Consider the following 16,983-nt stretch of genomic DNA (forward strand, 5'->3'; position numbering starts at 1 on the left):
AAGTATAATCTCGAAATTATTAGATTAATATTCTTATTACACAATTTTGAAATTTGAGAAAATATCGCATTTACAACATTAAAATAAATCAGATTTAGGATATGATATTTATGTTTTTTTATCTTCTTGTAGGGTATCCTGGGATTCTACAAAGGTATCGTGGCATCCTACATAGGCATAAGTGAGACTGTGATACACTTTGTGATATATGAAGCTGTGAAGGCGTGGCTAGCTACACATAGATCGCGTGCTTCTCAAACAGATGACAGGAAGACGTTCCGTGATTTCATCGAATTTATGGCTGCAGGTTCATTTTCAAAAACGATAGCGTCAACTATTGCCTATCCTCATGGTAAGAATATTTTAACTATTTTATGGAATTACATATGGATTTATGGAACGCTCAGTTAAACTTAACTAATCATTTCTTAAACGAAACAAATCTGTAGAATTCTTTTAATAATTTATAAGTTTCAACGACTATAATTTACTTAATTTTTTTGTGTACTTAAGTTAGTTATAATATTTGTATATATGTTAGATTGATTTTAGTATTCGAAGAATTTAATAAAAATTTACATCAATACATAATTAAAAATTTAGCTCACTATTAAGAGAATATGAGAATATATAACATTAAGAATATCATTAGTTATTGATTATTTAGAACTATAGATGAAAAAAATATTTTTTAAAAATTATCTCTACATTTACAACAATATAATCTAAAGATTGCGCTATCAAAATACAATTTTTTATAATTACTAAGTAACATCTTTTTCTTTTTAGTAAAATTATTTAATTTAGTAATAGTTAATTTGAACTGATGTATGCTTAACGCATTCATTGCCAAGCATATTTTACGATATTTTAACTAACTTTTTGTTTATATTTTTAAATGAAAAAATTGAATTATTTTATCAAAAAATTAAATTTATATTGAATATAGTATTGAGCATAAAAATATAAGATGTAATGTATTTATTTGACTGTCGTCTGATGATGTCGTCATTAATAAATAACAAGAAATAAAAAACTCAATGTTAGTAACTGTCATAATCGATAGCAATGAATAATGCATTAACAGATCATGCGAATTATAAAAACTTTTCTAGTATTTTGATTTTATTGATGAGTAGTAGATTTCTTTCTCTACTTTGTTCTTTCATTACTTTGTGAAGATTCTCCGAGTTGGTCTAAAGATATAACACCAGCTATATTTGCAACGCGTGTGAGACACTCAGTGCGTACTTACACGTTATATCTAGCTACAAATATTTGGCGTTCTGGCTGTTTAAATAAATAATATCAGATCTGTATTATACTATACTTATTTCGAAACTGTTCTGCAAATCAACATTATCATACATAGATCGCATGCGTTTTCGTAGAAAAACGAATTACATGAAATCAGAGCATTTCTATTCAGAGAAAACTGCGTCATCACATATCAGTTATTTTCCGATCGTTACGATAATAGAAAATCAATTTTATGATTATATATTTTTGATATATAATCACTTTAGTTTGTTCTAATCTTATTTAAATATCCTCAAAACCATATTGTAGAAATTGCTGATCCAAAATACACAGAATTCTTATATATAGATTTTTTCAATTTTATAATAAAATTAAAATTTCAATCTGAGATAATCTTATATAAAAGTTATTTGTCTGAGATTGATTTAAAAATGAATACAAACACATTTATATGGATAGAAGAATATTCATCATCTTCAATATATAATAATTTCATGATAGATGTAGGAGATCCGATCAAGGATGAAAATATAATTTATATTCTTTTTCCTATTTAGAGGTCGCAAGAACCCGGTTGCGAGAAGAGGGTACCAAATATCGCACATTTTGGCAAACCTTGAATACTGTATGGACGGAAGAGGGCACAAAGGGTCTCTATCGAGGTCTTGGCACTCAGCTGATTCGGCAGATTCCGAACACCGCTATTATAATGGCAACATATGAAGCGGTAGTATATATATTGACCCGACATTTCCGGCCAGTTACGGTGGCGACATCCAACACTGATGTGACATCAGAATTCTATAACGAGGCTAAAGCGAAGAGAGAGCTGGCCTAGGATTTGCTTACGGCCCCCGAGTAAAGGGCCACCTATCAACCATTTCCCCTTCTCCAGTAGGCGAATACTGCACGTATTTGGAGCAGCATCCTAAGATCTAATCGCACATCTAGGCACATCGAGAGCAGCTGGAAACGCGTTCGGTGCCCTAATCATTGCTCCAGGGGTACTCAAAAAGGTACCAGCTCTTTGGTCGCACTGTGCTCTAAAAGTATAGCAAAAAGTAGTCCTTCCTCCTTTCAGATAGCATGTACATATCCAGACATGGACCCGCTGTATCTCGCAGGGAAAGAAAAGGGGAATTGAGGAAAGCAGATTTTATTTAGCGTCGGATAGAAGGCTGAGACTTCGCTTCTCGTTCGCGAAAATGTGTACGTGAATATCGCAAAAGTGCTTGTATTGTGTTATAAAATTTATTCAAGACAAATTAGTCTCTGCTCCAGAAACAAAACTCACTTCGAATCCAAAACGTGTGAGGCTCATTATAATAGTCATTGTAGACTTTAGTTTCTGACCTAAGAGTTTTGATTCTGATATTGTTCTTTGTTCCACGATTACAATTTTTCTTTGTATCTCTCTCTTTTTTTCACTTTTTATTCACAAGACAAAATTAAAAAGAAAATGAAAAACGTAAAATTAGACTTTGGAAAAGGATTGTATTTGTAATTTTACAATGCTCCGTGAAAGAGCGGCAAATTTAACACGTATAGTAACTTTTGAATTTATAAATTATGTAAAGCATGATGATTTTTCCACTTGTTTCAAGTGAAATATTTGTGTTAGAAATCGATTCTTTTGACTGATTTTGGTCGTAAATGTAATATATTGTAGATCCACTTCTCTTAAAAATTTCAATATTTCTATCTTAGGATTCTAGTAAAACTCATATGTTGTAAAATTGTGATAAATATTTCAATATATATTAAATTTTACGAAAAAATTGTTTTGCTTTATGTTATATCACAAAACTTTGAACAGCAGTATATTGAAAATTATATACTTTATTTTGATATTAGCATATCCAAGAAAGTTACCTCACAAATAATCCATTTGAAAAATTATTAAATTATGACTGAACGATCTATGTTTATGATTCTTATAAGGTTTTTTTATATATTTGTTATGTCGACATTCTTATATTTGAATTTATGTACCAGGCAATTTTCAAAAATTTCCGGAATCAGCACAAAATTTACAATATGTATATTTGAATTTTAATTTTTGCACAAATTTGAGAAACATTAATTGTCGTAAGCATATGATGATGGAGCAATAAAAATAATTTCAAAACAACTGAAAGAAATGATTTGAATTTTTATTGCTGACATTATTTAGAATGCGCCAATTTAGCTTTTTTTCGCAAACTGACTCTTGGAAATACTTTCAGTTTTGCAAAATTGGATAATACAAAAAAAGCAGAAAATTTTCGTTGAAGAAAATGTTACATTCTAATACGAAATTTTCTTTTATAGATAATAACGTAATTGTGTTTTGTATTTCAGAAAAATGAAAAAATTTCAGAAATTTTTAAAAATACCTTTTACACTTTATAAAATTTTATAACATATTTTCCAATAAATTCAATTTCACTTTTTATTATAGTGATAATTTCTGTTTGATATATATTCTTTGTTTTATCATAATTTTACTGTATTTTTTTTGTATTCAGCAATCGACTTTTCTCGCCGATATTTTGCGATAAATTGTAACTAATTCTTAATGAACCAATATATGTTTGAATTTATTTTTAGAAACAAAGTAACTATGGGCGCGTTCAATCCGAACAAAACGGTTGGCCTGCTCGTCGAGCGATTGAATGTGGTTGGTTGGATCTGTAAAAAACAACCAATCCTTCATTCATCCTTGGCGAACAGGCTAGCCACTTTATCGATTTGAACGCACCTAATGTTAATATTAGAATACCTGTCAGAGGACTAGCGTATATTAAACTGTTCTGATAGATTCCACTTTATTTATATATAAAGATATCGCGACGTTGTGTACATATCGAATTTGTAGGCGCTAATTGTGTACATGTACGAGCGTTCATACATTGAATTAGTCATAACACATCGCATGATCTTTAGTAAGAAAGTATTACGAGAATATGAAATTATCATCAATACACTGAGTGTATATCTCTTACAGATCTGTTATCAGACTTATCAGACACGCGAAATAGTTAACAACTTATCCTTATTGGTATTTTAAACTATCCCTAAAATTATTTAAATTAACATTACGTATCTATTTTTGTGGGAAGGTACTAAAAAAACGTTTGTAATTAAAAGTTTGTCGACATTAAAATTTTTACAGAGTTTGTTTTATGAATGAAACAATTCCTTTCCTTTTCTTTCTTTTCTTTTCGAACAACTGTGTAATTTGTTCGAAAATAATTCTACTTAGTTATAAAATAATTTTATCCAGTTTTTGTTTATAAGTAATCTTCAATTTTTTAATGGAAGCATAATAAAATGTTATAATATTAATTTAAAATGTTTAAATGTTTTATTATAATATCTTTATGTTTTCAAATGCGTGCCATTTTATTAAATTTTTATTAATTATCAGTCACAATATAATATTATGTTTTTGTTTCTACAAAATAGCTATGTAATTTTCTGAAGTTAATAAAGTTATATGCAAAGCGTTCCGCTTAAACGTTTAATAAAAGGAAATTATCATCAATTCTGAATTTATCATAATTTACAGTGACATATATCCTTCCAAGTACAATAACTAAAAAAAATTTCAGAACTGCTTTTTTGGCACCTATTTTCTGTTGACTAATTCTCTCTTTGTATATTACACCACATTTCTTTTGTTATACGTCTAAGCAAAGCATCTGTATATTAATATTTTATATCAACGTTCTAGAATTAAATTTTATATATTCGATACCTTTCGCACAGTTTTATGGTGTTCAAAAAAAATTTATATTATACATTTATTATTTTCTAAAACCATAGTCATATATATACTTGATCGATTAATACTCGATTTAAGCCATGATTTTGATCAAGAAAATGGAAAATGTGAAAAATACATAATTAATACATTTCACTGGTTATATAAGGAAATGATATATAAGGAAAATTATGTAAAGCATGATGATTTCTTCATATTATACGTAAATAAGCTGTGATTTTATTTTATTCATTACCAGTGGAGCTTTGCGCTTATCAATACAGCAGGTTGTATTCACAAAGTTTATGTACTCTGTCCTACAAGTCGTATAAATTAGACTTAGAATTATAATAATTAAGAAAAGATAATAAGATTTTAAGGAACACAAAAATTCATTTATTCGTTTTTTAGTGTTAATTTGGGATGATTTTGAATGAAAATATAACTATTATCAACGAAAATAGTATCTACTATTAACAGATGCACGACAAATAAGTCATCTCATTTGATCTTTCTCAAAAATGAAGCCTAAAAGAGATATCTGAGAGAAATATGCGACTTCTAGAACATCGTATGTGATTGATATGTTAATTGTTAACATCTTATTGAGACTTCTATGATACCGTTGTCAATTGTAAAATATGTATGCTCCAGGAAAACAGATTCTAAGTGCCAGGCTGTTATTAATCGCATAGTCATTTGCATAAGAATATCGTGCACCTCTTAAAGGATCGCGTAAGTATATGAGAACTGGATGTGTGTGCCAAGTTGTAAAGCATGTATAGATATTAGATAGACGGTTATTGGAATAAGCAATGAATTTTTCTAATGGAGAGAACAATTGACAAAAGATGTAAAGAGAATGAGAGAGGAGAGCGAGAGAGAGAGAGAGAGAAAGAGAATGAAAGAAATATTTCGCGAGCGTTTCGTTAAAGACTGACGTTGTACAATTACTTAGTGTAGCGTGAGAAAATCAATGCGTATATAAATATATGAAAGATCCTGTAATGTAATTGCGTGGTGGTGTCTTTAAAAACGGAAAATTAATTTAAGTTTCGGTCAATATATATGAAATATCACAAGTGCATCTTTATTTTTCTAAATAAAGCATTTTTATTTGTTTCTTACCTTTCTCATTTGTGTTCGAATAGGTCGCTGAAATTCAATGAGATTCATAGCAAACGTAAATCAAACTTATCGAAGTTCTACAAAGAGAAAAGCCGTTACTAAATAATGTAAAATTACGACTTTCTTGAAAACGAAGCCTCATACATGTAAAAAATTTATTGTACATTTTTGATTTATTTTTTTATATAGAATTATCTTCCCGATTGTATTATTGACTACAGGGTATCATCTGTATGTATATAGCTTATGATACCCAGTAAGGAAATTGTAATATGTACGGATAAATTTATGTGTATTTAAATATCTCAATAAAGAATAAAAATATGCTTGTTTGCTTAAATTCTTTTAATAATATTTGTTAAATAACACGATATCATTATCAACAATATCATTATTACGGGTATTGTTCAAAATATTTATATGCTTCTACATTTAACTTTGCTAATTTTATATAGCAGATATACATATTGTTAGTATAGTAACGACATATTGTAGTAAGACATTATTAGTATATCTAGCATAATGCATAAATGAGTGCTAATATATTCGTTAATAAATTTTTACTATTTTTCAGTACTAGTATATATAATAGAACACGATTTACAAATACAATTTCAAATTTTGCACTTTTTTGTCACGACGCATGTTCATATCACAACACAGCACAAACTTCTGGTAACAGTGATAAGTGGTAACCCTGTTTTCGAACATGGAGGAAAGAATCACCATGGTACCAAGCTATCTCTATCAACTCTGATCGACTTTTATCTTGAAGGAAAACCACAAAAAAGACAAAACAGGAAAACCACAAAAAAGGCAAAACAGAATAAGAGGCCAAAACGTTAGAGATAAGTAAAAAGCAAAAAATAGAAAGCAAAGATACATTGTAGAATTAACCTTTAAATAGACAAGCGCAAAAAACAGAATACAGTGTTATTATTTACACACACTACATATATTAACTACAAACAGAATGACGGGCGTTGCCGTGGTACGTATAAATTACGCAACTATATGAACAGAATCTTTGTATTTCTATTGTAATTTTCTTTTCCAGAAGATTAATTGAGTATAGTTCTTTGTAGCTGCGTTTCATTATACTTAAAATGAAATAAGTATATACAGATAGTATATACTGTGTAAAAAAAAGATTACATATTTTGAGAAAATAAGTATTTATCAAAACAAAAAAAATCTAGTAAACATACGTCCAAAACAAATATCAGTTGAGATTTAATTGAAATTGTTGAAATATAGGATAATTTCTGAGTGCATTCTATTTTATGCATAAATATTTTATTCTTTACTGAAGTAAAGAATAAGGATAAAATAATACATCATGCTCATTATGCATAAAATGGAATATACTCTTTATTATCACTAAACTCCCATTCATTTAATAAGAAATAGATTGGGTTGGTCAGGGAAGTCCAGAGAGTAGTTTGGTCTATCTTATCTTCCCCTAATCTTAATCCTTCAGATATTTAGGAATTATAGGAACATTTAAAGAACAAATAATTTTTTTTTACAAAAGTTTAACTACAAAGAACTCATATTTATTTTTTATAGTGAACTCTCGATATTTATTAGTCTTCCTCTTTTTTCTAATTATATTTCATTTCTCATTTCATTTTAGGCATAGAAGTAACATGTAATTGCAAAACATAGATTTATTGATCTTGATTGATAAATCATGCTGTTATTTAGGTAACTGGTGGAAACAAGGGTATTGGCTTTGCCATTGTGAAAGCTCTTTGTCAGCAGTACAATGGAAACGTTTACTTAACAGCTCGTGACACCACACGTGGTTTGAATGCCGTCAGTGAATTGAAAAAACAAGGCTTGAATCCGAAATTTCATCAATTGGATATCAATGATGACAACAGTGTTAATACATTCCGGGATTACTTACAGAATACATATGATGGTCTTGACATACTGGTCAACAATGCTGCCATAGCATTTAAAGTAATTAAAAACATCAATATAGTAGTAATTAGTTTTTAAAAAATAATCTGACTTTAAACAGAAATAATATATATATTTCTTTCATATTCATATTTATATAAAATATTCGCAAATGTTCTAATTGTATAGTCTTTTTTTATTTCGCAATAGTAAAAAAAATGATACAATATTTAAATATACATAGCAAAAAGAACATATTAGGTTCTCTAAGTTTATATTAGGTGTAGTAAAAATAAATCCATTATTTTTCCATTCAATTTCATGCAAAAATATTGGATTTCTTTTTACTACACCTAATATAAACTTAGAGCAGAAAATAAAATAAAACATTAATAAACGTATTTATACATTTTGATTTAAAACAGAACGATTTTGTAAAAATAAAGTATTAAAAGATATATTAAAATTTATTTGTTACAGGTCAATGCTACGGAACCTTTCGAAGTGCAAGCTGAAGAAACAATACGAGTAAACTACTTCAGCTTACGTAGAGTGTGTACTGCTCTCTATCCGTTACTCAGACCGCATGCTCGCGTAGTTCATGTCTCGAGCAGTGCTGGACGTCTGTCTAATATTACTGGTGATGCATTAAAACAGAAAATAGCCGATCCAAATTTGACTGAAGCAGAATTGGACAAAATCATGCATGAATTTGTCAAGTAAACTTTATTATTTCTTAAAAAACAATTGCATTGATTATAATTTAAAAAGTTTTTTGAAATTTATATTTGTTTACATTTATTTCCAGTGCTGCGAAAGCTGGTACGCATTTACAAGCTGGTTGGTCAAATTCAACGTATGTGGCAAGTAAAATCGGTGTTACCGCTTTAGCTTATATTCACCAATCCATATTTAATACGGATCCCCGAGAAGATATTGTGGTGAATGCAGTACATCCTGGTTATGTTGATACTGATATGAGTAGTCATAAAGGACATTTAACACCAGATCAAGGGGCTGTAGCCCCTGTTTACTGTGCATTGTTACCGGAAAATACAGAGATAAAAGGAAAATATATCTGGTGCGATAAAACATTAGCAGAGTGGAAGTAAGCAAATGGATAAACTGGATTGTATTATTATATTCCTATAATATGGCATAATATACAAGATGTGAAGAGTTGAATTATATTCTAAATGATTATTTTTATGAAACATTGATTATTTTTATTAAACATAGTTACACATAACATTACAAAAGAAAGAGCAAGAATAAAAATTTACAAAAAAAAATAAAAGCTATTTTGTTACAAATACTTTATATTTTAAAACAGCTGAATAAATAAAAATAAGTTGAAGAATGTTATTGTATTATATATTATTACTCATATTAAAAAAAATTTTTAAATCTCAAAACTATTTCATGAATATTATTTTTATAAATAGGAAATTTATGTAATAAAGAGAAGGATGGAGATGGATATATATACATTCTTGACTGTCAACTTGTCAGTCAAAACATTAATTAGAATGTAAAAAATATTTAGGTGTTATGACATCATGCAACACTGCACAAAGGTATGAATCCATTTCCGTGTTGCAATAAGTAAAAAAACAATTGTAATAAAATAATGCATATTAGAACATTAGTACATTATGGGTCTGTTCCAATCATTGAATCATTGCTATATTAATATAAAAATAAAAAAATATTTTATTTAAATAAAGATTGATGCACTATTCAAGAGGGCTATGCAACAAAATTAAGTAAGTTAAATTGAATGTAAAAGATAAACGGCAACAAGTTAATTTGGTAATTATTTAGAACATATCCACCTAAAATCTTAATGAAAATATACTCGTCCGAGTGTACGCGTTTTCACTCAAAATGAAAGAATCTGGCAAAAAAATGCGGCAGTCGGTCTCTTGAACCGAAATATTAAGCTCGAGATTTTAGAAGTTAAGATATCTGTCATTCCGACTCGCTGCAGCGCTACATATGTACGTAAGATCTGTTCTTTTTTGAAGAATTCTGAAATAGTGCAATAAGTTAGAGTGAGACAGTTATAGTTTGGAGCACTTTCAGCGCTTTAAAAACGACAATTCACTACTTTAAAAATAATTCACTATTTTAAAAATGTTGCTTTGTTGCTTGTGAGTTGCTTTAAAAATAATTCACTGCTTTAAAAACAATAATTCACTGTTTTAAAAACATTCATTGTCTTAAAAACAACAATATTACTATTTTAAATATACAAATTCTTTGCATTAGCAATGAATTTGTATTTTTAAAGCAATGAATTGTTGTTTTTAAAGCAGTGAATTGTTGTTTTTAAGGCAATTTATTTTTAAACCAACTTACTACACTATTTCAGAATTCTTCGAAAAAGAACAGATTTTACGTATACGTAGCGCTGCAGCGAGTCGAAATGACATATCTTAACCTAAAATTTCGAACTTTAACGCTTAACATCTCAGTTCACGAGGCCGACCGCCGCATTGTTTTGCTAGATTCTTTCATTTTGAGTGAAAACGCGTCGGATGAGTGTATTTTCATTAAGATTTTAGGTGGGGTATGCTATTCTAAATAATTTAGTCTAATTATTCAACTTAATCTTATGTAATATATACAAAAAAAGGACACAAGTTCATATTCTTTGTGCAGTATTGCATAACGTCATGATGACTACTCAAATCATTCATTAAAATCAGATTTAAAGAGATTACTCTACATTGATGAAGAAACATTAGAGATGAAAGTAATAATCGAAGTTATAATCCTCAATTCTCCCTTCGAATTTCCCTCCGCGAAGTTTTCACGGCATGATATCGATCATGATATCGATATACATTGTAAATATCGAAACTGCTCGCGGTCGACTCAGTCGATCCAAGTAAAAGCAAATGGCGGCTGTGCAGTGGCACATAGTGACTGATTGTATTACCAAGTATTGTGTGTCCCGTGGGTTAACCGATCATCATCTCTGTATCGATCGATGGCAGTTCCGAGCGATGACGCGATGAATAACATAGCACGCGTGGAACAGCTCGTGGGCGACGAATGCCGCATCTGTCTCAAGTCCTGCACGGAGGCGTGCCAGCTCTTCCTCAACGACAGCGGGATACCAGAGAAATTGATGGCCATTGCCGCTGTACAGGTTAGCTCTCTTTTTTTCTTTCTCTCGCCATAGTTTCTAGTTTTATTTTGAATAAGCATCGAAAGCCACCTCTGTATCGAGTAATACCCCCATGTTTACATTTCTCTGTCGCATCCCCGATGTTCTTGAACCCATTCGAATTTTGGAGGATTTCTATCCATTGTTGATTTCTCAATGTCAATGTCGTTGTTTTGGACAAGTTGTTCTGTGAACACCGATTTCCTCGGAGAATTAATAAGGGTTTCGAGGTCAGAGAGTGTTCGTAAGAATATTTCTCAATCTTTTTTTTTCATTTGAATTAAAATGAATGAGTAAAATTGATCGTAGAAAAGCGATTCTGCTTTATGATTTTCCCAGCTTGTCTAGCTTTTTTTACGATGTAAACAATGATACAAGCCATTTACACTCACTTACATTATCACTTATGATTAGAGATTGTTAGAGATACACATCTCATTCTACCAAGAATAAATTAACTTTCATTTCGATTCAATTTTTTATTTTTTTCTAGATCTCTGAATTAAAACAGGCAATACTTATGTAATTGTACATACAGGGTGTCTTAGGATTTAAGGACAAACTTACGCAGGAGAATATCCTACAAAAAAAAAATATTATATGAAGTTTGGCTAGAAATGTTTTATTACAAAATCAAACAAATATTGAAACAGAATATTTTGGTGAAACATTGGCATTTTGACAGTTATGACTATTTCACGACACTGGAAATCTATCAGCTATTTTTTTCGAGCACAGTTATTGCCAGGACTGAATGAATATCATATAAGTTAAAATGATACTGATTCGTTTAAAGTAGTAAATATTATGTGAATATACATACAAGATAAGCATTTGGTTTTTCTATACATGCAATGTATAGAAACACTTTTATATTCTGCGCAATGAAAAATCTATTTGTTTATATTTCTGTTTCATTTGTAATAAAACATTTATACATTTTTTTTCTTTTAAAACAATATTTTTACGAAGTGAAACTATTATTGATTTTCATAAATTGCAGGTGGAGGTAGGGGATGGTCTGCCAGCTTACATCTGTTCAGCTTGCAATGATTTGCTCGATGTGTCCTATGACTTCAGGTGCCAGATTCAGAACGCCGACGAAAGACTACGGCAGTTTCTAAAGTTGCAGATTCAACCTATGCTGCATGACAAACATTCGAAAGATAGCATGATAATCAAAGATATCGCGGATGTCATATCTGATGTAGTATCTTGTAAAAAAGGTAATCATATAGAGCAAGGTATTTCCTCGTCTCACGATATTGTTGCGTTTAATAATACTGTCGTTCAATCTGATATGATAATTGATGAATCTCACATAAGTCATAAGATACAAAAGACAACAGAAATTATAGAATCAAGTGAAAAAGATGCACTGTATGGTACAGTTAAAGATAATGTACATAATGCTGAAATGATAGAAGTAGCCTTGTGTCATGAGGCACACATGGATGATGCAGTTGCCGATCATTCAGATCGATTTTCCAGTTCAACAACGGAAGACAGATGTATCAAACAAGAAGATTTAATACTACCTGAAGACAATGAGACATTGGGAAATTTAACAGATGAAAATAGGGAAGATACATTAAAAATTGAAGCTAAAAATGATGCATTGCTAGAAAATTTCAATGATCACATTTCGAAAGAAACTATGGTGTCAGAAATGGATACGAAAAGTGTCACAAATTGTAGTGATGACGAGGAGAAACCGCTTATAAGCAGGACAACGAGACAGAAGTGCTTGCATTGCATCAAATCGTTTGCAACAAAAGTTGCATTACAGCGACACATGAACGTACACAAACACAAGACAAAGCTACGTTACGTGTGCGTCGTATGCGACAAGCAGTTCTCGAATATCAACAAATTGAAGAATCACATGCTCACGTGTCACGAGACTCAAACGGCAGATAATAAAACGTCACAAGATGACAAAAAGGTAAATAAAGTGTCGGCGAAACTTACTAGAAGTGGCACTGTGGCGGACAGCATAAGGGAAGAAAAGAAAAATTTCAAGTTTACATGCAAAGTCTGCTCGAAACAATTTATATATCAGAAATCCTTTTTGTCTCATGCCAAAAGTCATGTTGAATACAACGTGGATACATCGTACGTGGATGACGTACTTGACCAATCTGCGAATGATACAACGAGTGAACAAAAAGATAGAATGCCAATATTCAGAGAAAATGAATCCGAGGAGGAAGAAGAAGAAGAGGATGACGATGACAATGATTTACCGATCAAAAGTCTGCAGTGTACTCAGTGCGGCAAACTTTTTGCTACAAAAAGAAACTTGAAAAGGCATATCTCGACGCACAGTGGCTTGAAGTTTAATTGTTCGACATGTGGTAAAGGATTTTCGAGAATCGACAAGCTGAAAGATCACGAACAATCGAAACACAAAGAGGAAATATTCGGCAACACTGATGATGAAGATGATTACGAGGAGGATAACGAGAGCAAAATCAACGAGAATTCCGAAAACCGAAAGAAGGCAAGTATTTTATGTGAATTCTATATATATATTTAGTATACAGAATGTCCTGAAAATCGTGTTACAATTAGGAATAGAGTGATTCTACATAAAACAATAAATCAAAAAGAATAAAATTTTAAACTTTATTCCTTCCCGATTGTATCACGATTTACGAAATGTATTTGTATAAAAATATTTATGAAATAACTGAAATAAAAATAATATTATTATAATTCTTCTTGTGTATGTAATAAACAATAAAAATTAAATTAGTTTATATCTCTGTTTCTAAAATATGCAAAAATATCTCTAACGACACAACTCACAGGTTTATTTTCTTATAGGACCGACACAATAGGCCACATAAATGCATGCTTTGTCCAAAGGCCTTCGCACAGGCTCAATCTCTGGCAAACCACGTAGAGAGGCATAAACGAGTGAAGGACACACAGAAACGATTTCTCTGCGAGAAATGTAGCAAGTGCTTTGCTCAGAGTGGATCGCTGGTGGCGCATATGCGTACACATACCGGCATCAAGCCATATGTATGCAACGTATGCAGTCGTGCCTTCACCAAGAGCACGTATTTACAGTTGCATCTGAGAACTCATAGCGGTGAGAAACCGTATATCTGCCAGTATTGTAGTAGAGCGTTTGCCCGGGCTAATACTCTGGCACGGCACATCACCATGCATACTGGTGAGGCCAAATATCATTGTAACATCTGCACCAAGTCCTTCCGACGATTGACCTCATTGAACGAACACACGTATACACATACCGGTCAACGACCGTACGCATGCAAGCTCTGTACTAAAAGATACAACAATGCCGGCTCGTTATATGCTCATACGAAGAAATGCAAGGCGCAGCAATTGTCCAATTCGACAACATCTGCATATGCAGTGTCCATGGCAGATAATGCGCCGCAACAGAACGACGCGTCTATGCCTCTACTAATATATTCTCCGAGGAAATTAGTAGAAGAAGCGGCTGTTGGTCAAGTTGTATCCACGCCACAATATATGGTAACAAATGTGCACAATCAAAAAACAGTGCCGCCCAACGTGATCCAACCGTACGCCGTAGAGGATCCAAATGTGTACAATTCAAAACAGTTTAAGAACTCGTATTATGCTATTTATCCAAATATGCAATAATGTCAATCATCGATTATGTTTGGTTGCTAATTATCATCGCCCAGTGATTTTGGTTTATGTTAACAATCGGTTAAACTAACAATCTAAAGTTGTGTTCCGTTATTGCGAGTACTAAAAATCTAAAGTTTACATAAACTATACATTTTCAGTACACACAATGACTATGTTTATATCGTGCGCTTAGTCCGCGGCCTATATTCCAAATTCGACTTAAAGTTTAGACTCCATGCTGTAAACATTTGGTAGATGATCTAGCTTTAGGTCAGGCCTCGGTTTTTAGTAGTCTGACATGAAATAGATCGTCTGCTTTTTCGGTATAAACGTGCGAGATGTGTACACGGCTCAAGGTAATTCGGATCAGCGTGGACTAAATACGATCCCATTAATTTTTAAGTCTGTTTCGGTTGATCTATTTTGGGTCACAATATAGATTGAGTCGCTATTCGATCGCTAGATGTAAATGTAGCCAGTGAATAAAATCCCAACAGCACACAATATTGTTGCAAGTTTTGTGCGTTAGGGAACGCGATAATATTACAATACGAGAAAATGGGAAAGAGATAATGTTGTCAGTGGATCTAGGAAGCTCAAGAAATATGTTAAATAATGTCTAGTTAAATATGTTTAAAATCGTTATAGAACACATGAAAAGAAGAGATTTCGTGAATAATTTGAAAATCGAAGATTAAATTTATTAATCCTTTACAGTAAATTTTCAGGATTCACAAAGATAGGATCCGACTCTTGTTTTATTTATTTTTTATCTAATTAATGTATAAAATCGATGAAAAAGTAAATAATGACTTCTCCCTCTGTTTATATAGAAGAAAAAAATACTTGAAAAAAAGAAGAGAAATATTTGATTAAAGTGCATGTTGAGATGTCTAATAATATTTTTAAATCAATCTTTACAATTTTCAGTTTAAGCAAAAAAATACAAAAGTTATTAATTGATTTTAAGTAATTGCAATAAAACAAGAAACACTTCGATTAACGAAGCCATGGATCATGTTTAACTCCTACCTCATCATTGGAGATTAACAATCAAAAATCTATTTTACATTTTGTATAAAAGATTTCAATATATTGGACATTAATGAATACAGTACACTCATTATTGCGAAAGAATTCGGCTAAAAAATTCGTATCCTTGAACATTATACAAGTGCAGTAGTATTTCACGAATAACTCAGGTTATAGAAGTTAGAAGGTCTCGATATAATTAATGTACAAGATGTATAATGAAAAAAGAATGACGTTAAAATTAAAAGATGTTAGAAATATTAATAGATATCTATATATAAAATTTTTGTAAGTGAATTCATGGACATGAAGATAGAATGACTGGACCGATTTATTTATTCAAAAAAGAAAGCAGAAGAGAAGGAATAATTAAATAGAAAGAGAGTAAGAGACATAGGGTGTCTGAACAAGCAACTCAGTACAATACAGTGGTCATCTTATCCTTGTTTAACATTAACGAACAACAAGGATATAATAATGTACTATGTTATATCGAGTCATATGCGTCTTTTGTTGGAAGGCACATAGTAAATATAATCTTGATTGTGCTGTGTTATTAACATAGCTTCAAATATGTTAAACAAAGCGCGATATTTCAAAAGATTTCGAAGTAATGTAAATAAAATTAAATATATTTTTATAATATCTACACATTATTAATAGATGAAAATATAATAGAAGAAAATATTACCAATATTAAAAATATTAAAATCTGTTGAAAGTGTTAAAACTGCATATACATAAAATTGAAGGAAATAACATTTTAATGGATAAGAATTACACTGGAACAGTTTAAAATATTAGATTATGAGATATTAATTAAATGATTAAATGAATCAAAATAAATGAAATAACTTATTCTTAATTTTTTTTATTTAAGTTTTATAACAAATAATATCGATAATATATATTCTATTCTATAGATTCTTTGATAATCTGCTATTTTCGATAGTTTCAAATTCTTGTTATGTTGTCTCTAATTTATTGTAATATTAGATTTCAATCTGTCCAATTATTTCTTATGTCCATGAATAGACAGCGACATTAAATAAATAATTACACTTAAATAATTCTTTTTATTACAGATATAATGTACCTA

At 30.7% G+C, this 16,983-nt stretch overlaps 3 protein-coding genes across 7 annotated transcripts in view; all 3 read left to right on the top strand.

The window, feature by feature from the left end:
• LOC108688197 (solute carrier family 25 member 36-A) overlaps positions 1 to 6,350 on the top strand; it is a 24,870-nt gene extending 18,520 nt beyond the window's left edge. Inside the window, exons 5-8 of one of the 5 annotated variants that reach the window (XR_001931780.1) lie at positions 133 to 352; positions 1,818 to 2,276; positions 2,326 to 2,469; positions 5,417 to 6,350. Coding sequence is in view for 1 of the 5 variants with exons in the window: in XM_018194349.1 (XP_018049838.1) it covers positions 133 to 352; positions 1,818 to 2,098 (501 nt within the window). In the remaining 4 variants the exon portion in view is untranslated. Of the gene's footprint in view, positions 1 to 132; positions 353 to 1,817; positions 2,714 to 5,416 lie in introns of those variants that run through there. The other 4 variants (XR_001931778.1, XR_001931777.1, XR_001931779.1 and 1 more) reach the window with 4 other exon arrangements.
• Positions 6,351 to 6,838: 488 nt separating this feature from the next.
• Positions 6,839 to 9,308, top strand: LOC108688199 (carbonyl reductase [NADPH] 1-like). The gene is made up of 4 exons (XM_018194350.1): positions 6,839 to 7,124; positions 7,841 to 8,101; positions 8,522 to 8,760; positions 8,850 to 9,308. The coding sequence occupies exons 1-4, from the start codon at positions 7,107 to 7,109 to the stop codon at positions 9,151 to 9,153; spliced, it is 822 nt and encodes a 273-aa protein (XP_018049839.1). The 5' UTR covers positions 6,839 to 7,106; the 3' UTR covers positions 9,154 to 9,308.
• A 1,644-nt stretch (positions 9,309 to 10,952) lies between these two features.
• Positions 10,953 to 15,511, top strand: LOC108688163 (zinc finger protein 699-like). The gene is made up of 3 exons (XM_018194310.1): positions 10,953 to 11,198; positions 12,220 to 13,719; positions 14,046 to 15,511. The coding sequence occupies exons 1-3, from the start codon at positions 11,037 to 11,039 to the stop codon at positions 14,859 to 14,861; spliced, it is 2,478 nt and encodes an 825-aa protein (XP_018049799.1). The 5' UTR covers positions 10,953 to 11,036; the 3' UTR covers positions 14,862 to 15,511.
• Positions 15,512 to 16,983: the final 1,472 nt, after the last annotated feature.

This window comes from Atta colombica, unplaced genomic scaffold, assembly GCF_001594045.1.
Source record: "Atta colombica isolate Treedump-2 unplaced genomic scaffold, Acol1.0 scaffold226, whole genome shotgun sequence".
NCBI lineage: Eukaryota > Metazoa > Arthropoda > Insecta > Hymenoptera > Formicidae > Atta > Atta colombica.

Excerpts from the sequence above, each read along its gene's own strand:
- LOC108688199 (XM_018194350.1), top strand. Across the intron at positions 8,102-8,521 it reads ATGCTGCCATAGCATTTAAA|GTCAATGCTACGGAACCTTT; the intron begins GTAATTAAAAAC and ends TATTTGTTACAG. Across the intron at positions 8,761-8,849 it reads ATCATGCATGAATTTGTCAA|TGCTGCGAAAGCTGGTACGC; the intron begins GTAAACTTTATT and ends ATTTATTTCCAG.
- LOC108688163 (XM_018194310.1), top strand. The coding sequence starts at position 11,037 with ATGGCAGTTCCGAGCGATGACGCGATGAATAACATAGCACGCGTGGAA. Across the intron at positions 11,199-12,219 it reads TGGCCATTGCCGCTGTACAG|GTGGAGGTAGGGGATGGTCT; the intron begins GTTAGCTCTCTT and ends CATAAATTGCAG. Across the intron at positions 13,720-14,045 it reads ATTCCGAAAACCGAAAGAAG|GACCGACACAATAGGCCACA; the intron begins GCAAGTATTTTA and ends ATTTTCTTATAG.